This window comes from Cavia porcellus, unplaced genomic scaffold (genome assembly GCF_034190915.1).
Source record: "Cavia porcellus strain 051 isolate PalLab524CR breed Dunkin Hartley unplaced genomic scaffold, mCavPor4.1 scaffold_22, whole genome shotgun sequence".
In the NCBI taxonomy this organism is placed as follows: Eukaryota; Metazoa; Chordata; class Mammalia; order Rodentia; family Caviidae; genus Cavia; species Cavia porcellus.
In genome coordinates this window covers 6,515,798-6,528,866 of record NW_026947505.1, presented here as the reverse complement: position 1 = coordinate 6,528,866, position 13,069 = coordinate 6,515,798, and the positions used below count along the sequence as shown (strand labels likewise).

The following is a 13,069-nucleotide window of genomic DNA, read 5'->3' as shown; positions in this document are numbered from 1 at the left end:
CAAAGCAAAACCATGTGACTGCGTATTTGTCAGAAATCACTGCAGTTCATCCACTCTGCAAGAGGCCTATTATCTTTAAAACAAGCCTATTCATCATCAAGATCAAATTCAAGGTGCTCACAGCACCTCTCGGAGTGACTATATACTCACAGCAGAAACCTTGGCTAACACGTTTATTTGGGGACTGAGCACCTTTTGCTTAATGAACTGAGAGAGAAAAAAAAAAATCTCACTAACCTCCTTTCGGACCTCATCCCGAGTTGTCCAAACCTTGGGATCCTTTAAACCACGATAACAAAATATTTCACTTTTTATCCACAGGAGGAAACCCTGCAGCGGGCACGTGAGGAAGAAGAGAAAAGGAAGGAGATCACAAGTCACTTCCAGACGACTCTGACAGATATCCAGGCCCAGATAGAGCAGCAGAGTGAGCGAAACATGAAGCTCTGTCAGGAGAACACAGAACTCGCAGAAAAGCTGAAAAGCATCATTGATCAGTATGAGCTCAGAGAGGAGGTGAGAACCACAGAAAGAGCTTTGAATTGCTATATACAGACCTGGATCTGGGGTGTGAGGTTGGAGAACTCAATTAATAAGAAAGTTACGTATAAACCTCAAAACTTTAATTGTCAGGATTGAATTTCTTTTGCTAGCCAAAATAAAGACAGATGTTAGTACAAAATATCTGGCTGCAAGTCCTGTGGGATTTCTTCAAAACTTGAGTCACGGGGCTGGGGATTTAGCTCAGTGGCATAAGCACCTGCCTTGCAAGCAGGCGGTCATGAGTTCGATCCCTGGTACCGATAAAAACGAAAAAGACAAAAAAAAAAAAAAAAAAAACTTGAGTCACTGCAACGTAAAAGCAGCAAATAGTGTGTGCACTCAGTTACACTTGATAACAGTATTTCTCAGTCCTTTAAAAATCTCTTCTGTGTTTCCAAAAACTAACCCACATTCTCTTCTTTAAAACTACCATGTCACCTAAGTAAGGATCTTTGGTCTACATATCCGATAAGCCAGTACTATTAATAGTGGAATAATTATAATAGTAATATCTATGCTTAGTTTGTGTTGGTAATATGCTAAGTTCTGTACTTTGTATGCAATATACCATTTATTTGTCTCAGCTTCCTTATGCACTTGAGAGTGCTCTATGTTCCACATTTTACAGGTGCTATTAAATCACTCATAGTCACCAAGGCAAGACCTTGGCTGTCAGTGGTTTGCAACAGATCGACAATAAGGGTCCTCTGTTACTGCAAAATTATATCTTAATGCTTAACATATTTTAATACATCAGACACCACTCCAATTTTACATCTCTGCCTCAAAAAGTAAGAAAACATGGTTAAAGTAGCTTTGTTGGCAATGTGCAGGGACTCTATCAAGAAAAAGACTGAGCCAGTTGGCATATGGCAGTCAGGTAAATAAGGCAGTTCCTCTCAGGAAGCCAAAGCACATGCTACCATTTTATCTTGCTACAAGGATCAGTCCAGCTCCAAACTGGAGGTTCATGCTACAGCACCGGGGAAGAAATGAAAGGAAGCTACCACATTCTTCAGAGATCTCTGGTGGAATGGCCTGATAAACTAGTTATGCAGTCCTGGTGCTGATTCCATGCTAACCCTCAGGACATATACATGTGTGCTGTACTTGTTGGTACTTGTACAAGTTGGTACCGGTACATAATATCTTAATTTTTTAAATTCCCTCACCCTCCTTTCCCTTGCCTCTCCATCTCTAATTCCCCTTCCCATTTGAAGGGATTTATCTCCCACTTTCATATTATATATCTTATTTTGTTCTTATTACTTATACTTTGAGTTTCTCATATGCGAGGAACCATATGATATTTATGCTTGCATCTGACATATTTTACTTAACATTATGGTGCAATCATTTTCCTACAAATCATTCAAATGTATCCTTGATTATTGCTGGCCAGTATCCCTTATTGTGTAAGTATACATTGTCTCTGTCCACTTATCTACTTCCCAAGAAAACAAAACCAAAAAAAAAAAAAACCAGAAAAAGCGTAGACATAATACATAATTTCAAAAAAATAAACAGTACGAAATCACTAGTTGGTAATTACATATTGTGCTATTACAAATAGTTGTTCAAGTTACAAAAGTGAAGCATAAAAGTGGACAAACAGCGAGACTGCAAACAGTTCTGTTCAACTATCCAACAAAAACTTAGTAATATGGTTGTCATTCCTACACACTTAAACATACATGCAGTTATATCCTTTAGACCTCTTTCTTTTCCTCTCTAAATTTTACAATAGTAATTACACATTTTGGATTTTATTATTCCTACACTTCTTATTATTTTTTACACTAGAGACACAATGTGATCTTTATAAATGATTCTTATTTATTGCACTAATGAGGATAGCCTCAAGTTGGCTCCATTTGCCTCTGAAGGCCTCAAGATCATCTTTTCATGAATTCTCTGCCTAGTCCTGTGTCTCCAAGACTTCTACCTGCCTTGTCATCCAGGAGATTTAGTGATTCTGTTTTAATATTTAGAACTTTGATCCATTTAGACTTTAGTTTTGTACATGGTGACAGGCATGAATCTAGTTTCAGTCTCTGGCATGTGGAGAGCCAATTTTTCCAACACCATGTATTGAAGAGGTTATCCTTCTTCCAGTGAACGTGTTTCACAACTTTGTCAAGTACCAGGTGGCTGTGTCTTTGCAGTTGCATCTTTTAATCTGTTCCATTGATCCTCAGGTCTATTTCTTCACCAGTACCATGCTGATTTTATCACTATGGCTTTGTAGTATAGTTTCAAGTCAGGAATGGAGATGCCTCCTGCCTTGCCTTTGTTGCCCAGAATTGCTTTTGCTATTCTAGGTTTCTTCTATTTCCAAATGAATTTTAGGAGTGTTTTCTCTAGATCTGGGAGGTATGTTAATGGTATTTTGATTGGAATTGCATTAAATATGTATTACAGTTTTGGGAGCATAGCCATTTTCACAGTGTTGGTTCTTCCTAGTCAAGAGCAAATAATATCCTTCCATTTTCTAATATCCTCTTCAATCTCCTTTTTTAGCATACCATAATTTTCAGCATATAGGTCTTTTACATTCTTAGTTAGGTTGATTCCTAAGTATTTCATTTTTTTAGATGCTATTGTGGAGGGCGATATTTGCATAATTTTCTCTTGGTGAGATTTTGTTTCTGTACAGGAGTGCTATTGACCTTTGAGCATTGCTTTGTGTTCAGCTATGCTGCAGAATTTGTTAGCTACTTCTACTAGGCTTTTAATGGAGTTTTTTTTTGGATATCCTATATCAAGTATCATGCCATCTGCAAAGAGTGAGAATTTGACTTCTTCCTTTCCAATCTTTATTCATTTTATTTCTCTCTCTTGTGTGATCGCCCTGGCTAGTGTTTCCAGAACTATTTTGAATAGGAGTGGTGATACTAGACATCCTTGTCTTGTTCCTGATTCTAAAGTGAAAGCTTTCAGTTTTTATCCATTTAGCATAATGTTGGTTGTTGGTTAGTCATAGATGTCGTATATATGATTGAGTTAGACACTGTGTATTCTGAGTTTCTGAAGGGTTTGTATCATGAACACGTGTTGGACTTTATTGAAAGCTTTTTCTGCATCTTTTGAGATGACCATGTGGTTTTTGTTTTTTGCTCTGTTCATATGGTGTATTACATTTATTGATTTGCATATGTTAAACCATCCCTGCATTCCTGGGATGAATCCCACTTGGTATGATGTATACTCTTCTTGATGATTTGCTGCTTCTATTTGCCAGTATTTAATTGAGAATCTTTGCATCAATGTTCATTACTGAGATTGGCTTGTAGTTCTCCTTTTTGGTTGGGTCTTTCTCTGGTTTTGGTATCACAGTAATAGTTGCCTCCAAGACTCATTTAAGGTGGATTGCTTCCTTTTCAATTTCATTGAAGAGTTTAAGGAGTATTGGCATCATATCCTCTCTAAATTTCTTGTAGATTTCAGTTCTGAATCCATCAGGACCTGGGCTTTTTTTTTTTAAATTTAAGAGGAAAAAGAGAAAAAACAAAACAAAACAAAGCGGTGTAAGGGTACAAGTAATACAGAACTACAAAAAAAAAAAAAAACGCAGTAAGAAATCATCAGTTAATAGATTACGCATTATCATCTTAGAGATAGTTGCTCAAGTCACAGTATCAAAGCATACAAAGTGGACATTAAAACAGCAAGACCGCAAACAGTTGTGTTCAATGATCCAACCAAAAACATTAATATGGTCAGCTATTTAACACCCCTAAACACACTTGCAGTTGTATCGTTTAGAGCACTTTTTTCCCCTCTCTTTTTTACAACACAATTTATACATTTTGGGTTTTATTACTCCTTAGTTCTTATTATTTTTTTTTTTTTGGAAGAGAATGAAGTCAAATATGGCAAAGCAAAGCTGTCAGTCAAAACCAAGGATAGACATAGCACATGATGTAAAAACAGAGTACAAGGTTATCAACAATGGTTACCATAAGACCTGGGCTTTTCCTTGTTGCTGTTTTTAATTATGTTTTCAATTTCAACAGCTGATATTGGGTTATTCAAAATTGCTATATCTTCTTGGTTGAACTTTGGTAGTTCATATGTTTCTAGAAATCTGTCCATTTCCTCTGGTTCTCCACTCTATGTGAGTAGAGATTTTCAAAATAGATATTCACGATCTTTTGAATTTCCACGGGATCTGTAGTGATTTTCCCCTTTTCAGTCCTCTGAATGGATGCATGGATTGGGGTTTTTCCTTTCTTTTTCTTTATAAGGTTAGATAGAGGTTTGTTAATTTTGTTTATTCTCTCAAAAAGCCAGATTTTTGATTTAGTAATTTCTCTTTTTTTTTTTAGTTTTAATTGCATTGATTTCTGCCCTAATCTTTACAATTTCCTCTCTTCTATGAGCTTTGAGTTTAACTTGCTCTTCTTTTTGTAGAAGTTTGAGATGAAACATTAGGCTGTTTGTGTTCATTATGTTTTCTTGATATGACAATTTATTGCTATATATTTCCCTATTAATACCACTTTCATTGCATCCCACAGATTGCAGTATGTTGTTTCTGCATTTTCATTGAATTGTAGGTATTGCTTTATTTCTTCTTTAATTTCATCTGAGGCCCACTGGTTGTTCAAAAGGTTATTTAATTTCCATATATCTATGCAGGTTTTGCAATTTTTTGCCATTAATTTCCAATTTCAATGTGCTATGGCCAGATATTATGCATGGAATAATTTCAATACCTTTGCATTTACTTAAGAATATTCTATGGGATAATGTTTTATGGGAGAACAACTACTAAGTCCAATTGCTCACAGGTATGATTCAGTTCTATTATTTCTTTGCTGACTTTTTGTCTCGTTGAGCTATCTCTTTGTGACAATGGGGTATTAAGGTCCCTGTTATAATTGTGTTCTTGTGTGTTTGGTTTTTCATGTCCATTAGTATCTAGTTGGGTGCTCCTGTGTTTGGTACATATGTATTTACAGTTGTTAGGTCTTCCTCTTGAGTTTTTCCACTAATGAGTATGTAGTGACCTTCTTTATCCCTTTTAATCACTTTAGGTTTGATAGTCACATTGTCTGTAAATAGAAGTTATCCTTGCTTTTTTCTGGGTTCCTGTGCATGGAATATTATTTTCCATCTTTTGACTTTTAATCTATGAGTTTCATTTTGGGTTGGATGTGTTTCTTATGTACAGCATATTGAGGGATTATGTTTCTTGATCCATTCTGTCAACCTATTTCTTTTGATAGGTGAATTGATGCCATATACATTTATGGATATCACTGATATGAACTGGCTCGACTTTGCCATGTTATGTCCCAGTTGTTTGCTTTCTGTTTTTCCCCTTGTTTAATTCCTTGTCCTACCTGGTGGTTTCTTTCTGTTGTTGTTCTGGGGATTGTGGTCATTTTTATCTCTATCTAGTATGTCTTTCAACACTTTTTCTAGGGTTGGTTTGGTGGATGTCAATTTCTTCAGTTGTTCTTTGTCATGTATCTTGTTTCTCCATTAAATTTGAATGAAAGTTTTCTGGGTACATCAGTCTGGGTTGAAAGTTGTTTTCTTAAGGGCTTTAAATACCTCAGTCCAAGCTTGTTTTGACTTGAGGGTTTGTGCTAAAAAGTTTGCTGTGATTCTAATGGGTTTTCCTTGATAGGTGAGTTATGTCTTTTCTCTAACAGCTTTTAGCATTCTGTTTTTATGATGTATGTCTGAGACCTTAATTATTGTATGTCTGGATACAGATATATGTTGGTTGTGACTGTTTGGCATTCTATATGCCTCATTTATGTGCATATAAAATTTTTCCCCATGTTTGGGAAATTTTCTGCTATTCTGTGAATATTTTAGTTATGTCATTTGCATCGACTCCTGCATCTTCGCTGATGCCTATTAATCTTATGTTGTTGGTTTTGGCATCATCTTGTAGCTGTTGGATTGTCATTTCATGGTGCTTTGTTATTTTTAAAAGTTCTATCCTTTCATGATCGCTAATTGGAATCTTGTCCTCAAGGTCTGAAATCCTATCCTCAGCTTCATTTAAATGGTTTTGCCAGCTTTGAATAGAATTTTTGTTTCTTGGATGTCTGTTTGAGTTTGTTTCATGAATTCTGCTTGTTTTCTATATTGTTAATTCAAGGTTTCAGTCAGTTTCCCATGCTCCCATGTACTTTTTTCTCTATTTCTTTTTTAGCTGCGCTCAGTAACTCCTTTACTAAGCTTGCTATTTCTTTCTTTACATGGGAGAGTACTTCTAACTTGATTTCCGCTATAACTTCATGGAGTTGTTTTTTATTTCACTTGCTATCTTTTCAGAGATTTCCCGTGTGTTACTTTTGAAGACCTCTACATCAATTCTCCTGTACTTGCTCCTGGTGGACTAGATGTTTGAAATTGCATTTTGCTTTTCATTTTGTCATTTTCGTCTTTTGAGTTAATATTTGGTCCTTCAGTCCCACTAATGTCAACTGTTGGTATTGTGTATCTTGGGATCCTAATGTAAGGTTGATGCTTGTCCAATTGCTGGGTCTTTTGATGAAGAGATGGGCCAGTTACCTGCCTTCCCACTGCAGAGGCTGTTGGGTGAGTCCTATATTCTTCCTGGCTGAGAAGCCTAGTAGTATGATGTAGGTCAACTTTTAGTCCTGCTATTACTTTATCTTCAGGTTATTCCAGGTCACCAAATCTCCCTGTCTATAGTATTTGTGTCAGCTGAGGCCCTACTGTATCCCCTATTGTGTGCCTGTGTGTCTCACAAGCCCTTTGATTTTCTCCAAGTTGGGGGAGTCCTTATTAGCACATTCCTCACCCTGCCTGATGTTTTCTGTGTGCAGGAAGGAGTCACCCACACTCTTGCCAGACTCACCAAGGTCTCATAGTTAGTTGGAGGGAGCTTTACTCCTGGCCCTATCTACCCACTGTACACCTCTATTTTAGGGGCATACTCACCACACTGACTGGAGCCTCCTGAGATCTTCTGTTTGAGTGAGGCAGTTACTGAATCTCCCTTCCAGCTAGCACAGTTAATCTGGTGTAGTCCAAGGTTCTGGGCAAAAGGGTGGGAGCTGAAGGTCAACAGCAGTATTAGGTCCAGGAGGTAGGGAGTGTCCCCGAGGGGCCATGTCCTGGGTGTGGGCGTCCACTGGGCACAGTCAAGGTCCCAGGGCAGCAGTGGCGTTCCTCAGTGCTGACTGGAGTTGCATAGGAAGCGGGCCAACATCCGAGAGCAGCACACGTTCCTCAGGGCCAGCAGGAGTCCTGCATGAAGCTCACAGCATCTCAGGCCAAGATCCCAGGGTGGCCTGTCATTCCTCAGTGCTGGCAGGAGCCGCACCTATTTCTGGGTTTTGAACGATGTTTCAAGCTTCCTCGGTGCGCTGGGAATCACCTGGCCCACCTTTGGCTCCCGAGGCAGACTGCTGGCAACTTCTTGCCACTTGGAGCTCAGTGGGTGTGGGCCAGTTACCTGCCCCTCGGGACTCTGTGTGTCCTTTGGTGATTTCAGATGCAAGGCATGGTCTTACCACCTGGGAGCAAAGTTCCAAGTTTTCCCTGTGCACTGAAATTCAAACTGTGCACGTGTGGTCAGGGCTTGGGACTGGATTCTGGGCCCTGCTTGCTGTTTGGAGGTGGTAGGGTGTGGCCAAAAAGTCTTTCCTTATGCCTATGTCTTCAAGAGTTGCACCTCATTTATCTTCCAGAAAATTAACTGTTGTTTTAATATTTAATCTTTGATTCATTTTGATTTTAGTTTAGTATGTGATGAGAGATAGGGATCTAACTTCAGCCTCTTATATGTGTATGACAAGTTTTCCCAGTATCTTTCCTCCAGTGTATGCTTTTGGGCCCTTTGCCAAAGATCAGATGACTGAATTGCCTGAGGTTGTTTCTGCATCCCCTTTTCTGTTCCACTGATCCACGTTTCTGGTTATGTACCAATGCCATGCTGTTTTTATCACTGTAGCTTTGTAATATAACTTGAAGTTTGGGATTGTGATACTTCCTGCTTTGCTTTTGTTATTCTGGGTTTCTTCTGACTGCATATGCATTTTAGAATTGTTTTATTTAGTCTTGTGAAGAATACTGTTGGTATTTGAATTGGGATTGCATTAAATCTATATCTCATTTTTAATAGTTTGGCCAATTTGACAATAGTTGCTCTTCCTGTTCAGGAATATGGTATATCTTTCCATTTTCCGATGTACTCTTCAATTTCCTTTTTCAGAGTACTGCAGGCTCTTTTTTTTTTTTTTTTTTTTTTGGTAGAGTTCTTTTGTTTCTTTGTTAATTCCTATGTAATTTTCTTAAGGCTACTATGAATAATATTTCTTCAAGGACAGAATTTCACATGTACTCTTTCTGATGAGACTTCCCATGACCAAGAAACTCTTCACACTGATATAAGAGTTGAAAATTTCTCATCTGGCCAGCCCAGAGGTCACCAGGTGTATAGAGCAGTGTGTATCTGCATAGCAACTTATCTGTGACCCTTGGCCTTAGAATCTCTACCTGTGTTAGTTTTACATTATCAAATACCTGAGATAATCATCTTACTTAGAGGAAAAATGTTTAGTCTGGCTCACAACTTTAGAGGTTTCTGCTCATCGTCAACTGTCTCCATTGCTTTTGAGCCTGGGGCAAGGCAGCACATCATCACAGTGAGAAACACACGGCAGAGCAAAGCTGCTTATTTTCTGGCAGCCAGGAAGAAAGAGAGAGAAAGTGGGAGGGGTGACGTCTCACTATACCCTTCCAAGGCATGCCTCCGATGACTAGAAGATCTCCCCGAAGCCCCACCTCTTCTGTTTTCTGTAAGTTGCCCACTAGCACTGAGCTGGGCACTAAGCTTTTAAAACAAGGGCTTTTGGATGACATTTCGGTTCCAAACTATGGCACCCCCAAAGCAACAGAGAATTCAGGGGTTTGGTTCTTACTCCCATCCTCAAGACCACATATTGGCACCCCAAACAAGACATTCTCACAATCCTTGAGGCAAAATGTGGAGAACTCACCTTGGTAAGCTGTATTAATGCTGTGCTTAAAAAAGGCTTTATATTCACAGAAAGAGCCAGAATACTCGATGACAGTGCAGCAGCCCTTGTAGTATGGTTTCACTGTCTATGCTGTCTAGCATAATAAATATCAAATGGTTACCAAATTTAGAAAAATAAGGTTAGGAGCTTTAGGTGTTATGCTGAACTCTGGTACCTGCACCTTTTCCACTTGTTTGTATAGTGCAAAGTATGTAGACCTTCATCAATTTATGGCCTAAATTAAGGCCCTAAGTGATGCAGGTCCATTTATTCTTCCTTTATTCTTTAAGTCCTAAGCTTAGGGAATGTGTGTTCACATGAATTATTTCTATTTTGCATTTTTAAAACCAATACTAAACCATGTTGTCTATGTGTATTTTATTTTTCCTTAGCATCTGGACAAAATATTTAAACACAGAGAGCTCCAGCAGAAGCTGGTGGATGCAAAACTTGAGCAAGCACAAGAAATGATGAAAGAAGCAGAGGAGCGACACAATCGAGAAAAGGAATATGTACTTATCCTTTCGGTCGCTGTGCATGTCTGGTCTACCCGGGCGGTAGAAACTGTTCTGATAATGGTCAAGGAGTACCACATTGATTGAGGAGGAGCCTGAGCTTCTTTGAGAATTAAGTGAGCCTGCCTGATATGAGCAGTGTCTCTACACTATTTCTCACGTAAAATAGTCATTCAGCAAATATTTTTCAGATGGCTAGTGTCTGCTGAGCACTACCTTTGGTCCTACAGTATAGCTGTGAACAAGCCAACGAAGGGCCATCTCCCGCCATGCAGGTTATAGTTTGACTGGGAAGAGACAGGCAGTAACAAGCTGACATACAAGGAAGGGTAACTGTAGCTAAAAGTCAGTGCTATTAAGAAAATAAGGAGAAACTGAGAAGGGCCCAAAGTGGTTCTGGGGGAGAATACATTAGACTGGGTGATCAGAAGGCTCCCAGAAGGGAAGATGCAGGAGCCAAGCCCTGCCTGATGCAGAGCCACCATGCAGAGTCATCATCGACAGTATCCAACAATGACTAAATCCTGATGCTGAGATCAGCCTGACATGCTCCAGAGGTAGGAAAAGGAGAAAGAATCAAAATGAAATTGCAGAAGTAAGCAAGGATCGAGTTGCGTAGCTTTGCACAGCCTGAAAATTTGTTTGGATTTTATTCTAAATACAAGGAGAAAGTATGGAGCAGTTTTAGCAAAAAAGTGACATGACCTGCTTTATATCTGTACAAGATTAATTTAGGACCCAGGTGGAAAATGGATTAAAGAGGAGCAAGAAACCAAGAGAGGTTATTATAGCAATCCAGCCCAGATCTGATGGTGACTTCAGTCAGCAATGAGACAGCCGGGAAGGACAGGGACAGATTAATAGAAGTTTTCAATGTAAACTGACAGGCAATGCTGTTGACCTGAGCAGGATGACAGTGGGAAGCGGGTAAGTCAAGGAGGACTCCTGAGTTTTGCACTAAAGAAAATGAATGGTGGTGTTTAGTGACATTAGTAGCCCCACACATCCTCCAAAAGCTGTAGGGCCGGTCACAGATGTGAAAAGTGAAGTTTAAATAAGGCATATAACTTGCTTAAGGTCACACACAGATAAGTCACCAAGATGTGTCTGGCAAAAGCATTTGTTCCCAAAGCCCAAGATCTCTGTAATAGCACTTCATACCCAAAGATGTGTTACAGATATTTAAGTTGAAGCAAGATCAGTTGGTAGGGAGAGAGATTTAAGACACAATCGACAGACCAATTATTCAAATTTGGTCATTGGACATTTGAACACAAGCTTTTTATTTCACTCACGAGACCAGAATCACTCCAATTTGTAAAACACTAATTTTAAAATAACTTCAATTTTCATGCATGGAAACAAAAAGATGAATTTTGGAGAATACAAACTTAGGATCATTGGATAATTTCAATTGGAAATCTCTTTCTCTTAAGAGAAATATTAATTTATTAAACTCACCTATAGTCTAGCTCTCAGAGCAGTAAAATGTTTATTATTCAAAATCCAGGAAAAAATTTATTCTCATAGACAAAATATTCTTCCTGCTGGAGATCAGTATTGCTTTCTTACACCTGAGATATAACAAAGGAAGAACTGAGCAAAGATACCCGTGAGGGAGGCTAGAGAGATTGGTGGCGACCCAGCGTTAGCCAGGCATTAGCACACTGTCTAGTTTTTCTATGTCGGTTTAGCAAAACAGCAGACTTGGGTCAGAGAGGAGCAGCTGCCGTAGCTCTTCAAAGGTGACCATCTGCTCGGATTGCAGCTCTTGTAATGCATTTTGAGAATCGCCATATATGAGTCCTAGTGGGATTTCTCCACACAAACAGAATCACAGCCACTAACCTAGTGTTAGATCAGCAATCACCCATTCTAACAGGCTGAAAAGCAAAGCCCGGCATATAGCCAGCACGCTCCTCAGATGCCCAGAGGTGGCACTGGAGGTCTATTTTGCAACTGCCCCAGCCTCTATAGGAGTTACAAGTTATAAGTTATGTTTACTTTATAATACAGTTTTAAAAAAAACTAGAGGTTTTATATGAAACATTGTAAGCATGAATTTTATAAAATAAAACTCTGAACTCTTAACGAAAGTACCCTAACCCAAAACAGACCACATCAAAGTTGCTAATTAACACACATCTTAAGTTAAAACAACACGTTTTACATCTATATGCCAGTTTCACACTAAAATCAGCATCTTCAGTTTAACACATGAGTTCCTGTTTCTGACCATGTTAACCATGTTTTACTGCATCTGAAAGGATACCTTGTGGAAAAGAGATGAAGCTTCTTCCTTTGCAAACCTCTAGGGAACCGTAATTAGAAAAATAAGTCAAACTTCTGTTTCTCACAGTAATCCGAACTGGATTTGCTGTAAAGACAGATTTTAATCACACTCTAAATCATTCTCTGAGTGGGATCTGCCTTTTAACAGGCTCCCGAGAAGATTCCAATGCATGGTAAGAGCTGTGTCTCGGGATCAGGGGACAGAGATCAAGCCAATATATCTCCTGCACTGGCCAGCTGGGCTGGAGTGCAGGATCTAAGAGAATAAATCCGGGTTAATGTAAAGGAGTACTTCCTGGCAGCAGCGCTCAGGTAGGGAGGTTCTGGAGATACTCAAGTAGAGGCTAGTGATGGATGGCTAGAGAAGATTCCAAAATTTAGTGGGAGATTGAATTTTGTGTGATTCATGGTAGAGGCATTTTTTTCCCACAAAGATCGCTAATTTTGCTCTAGCGACGTAGGTCAGTGGAAAAGTACTTGCCTAACGTGTGAAATTTTTGGCTCAAGCACAGCAAAAAAACCAAAACACCACATAAACCAAAACACTGGTTTTAAATTAAGAATGCAACACTTTGGATTGTTTACTTAGCTTTCTTAGAATTTCTTACAAGGTCTTCCCCCAAAAATACTAAAGAAGCTTAATTAGAAAAAATTGTTTTATATACAAATTTCAGGCGGATCTAAAACCCAGCCGACACTGTTTCC

General features: G+C 38.8%; 1 protein-coding gene across 1 annotated transcript in view; it reads left to right on the top strand.

The window, feature by feature from the left end:
• The window catches only part of Txlnb (taxilin beta), a 46,054-nt gene that overhangs the window by 19,581 nt on the left and 13,404 nt on the right, over positions 1–13,069 (top strand). The window contains exons 5-6 of the mRNA XM_013147990.3: positions 322–516; positions 9,950–10,069. Coding sequence (XP_013003444.2) covers positions 322–516; positions 9,950–10,069 — 315 coding nt within the window. The remainder of the gene's footprint in view (positions 1–321; positions 517–9,949; positions 10,070–13,069) is intronic.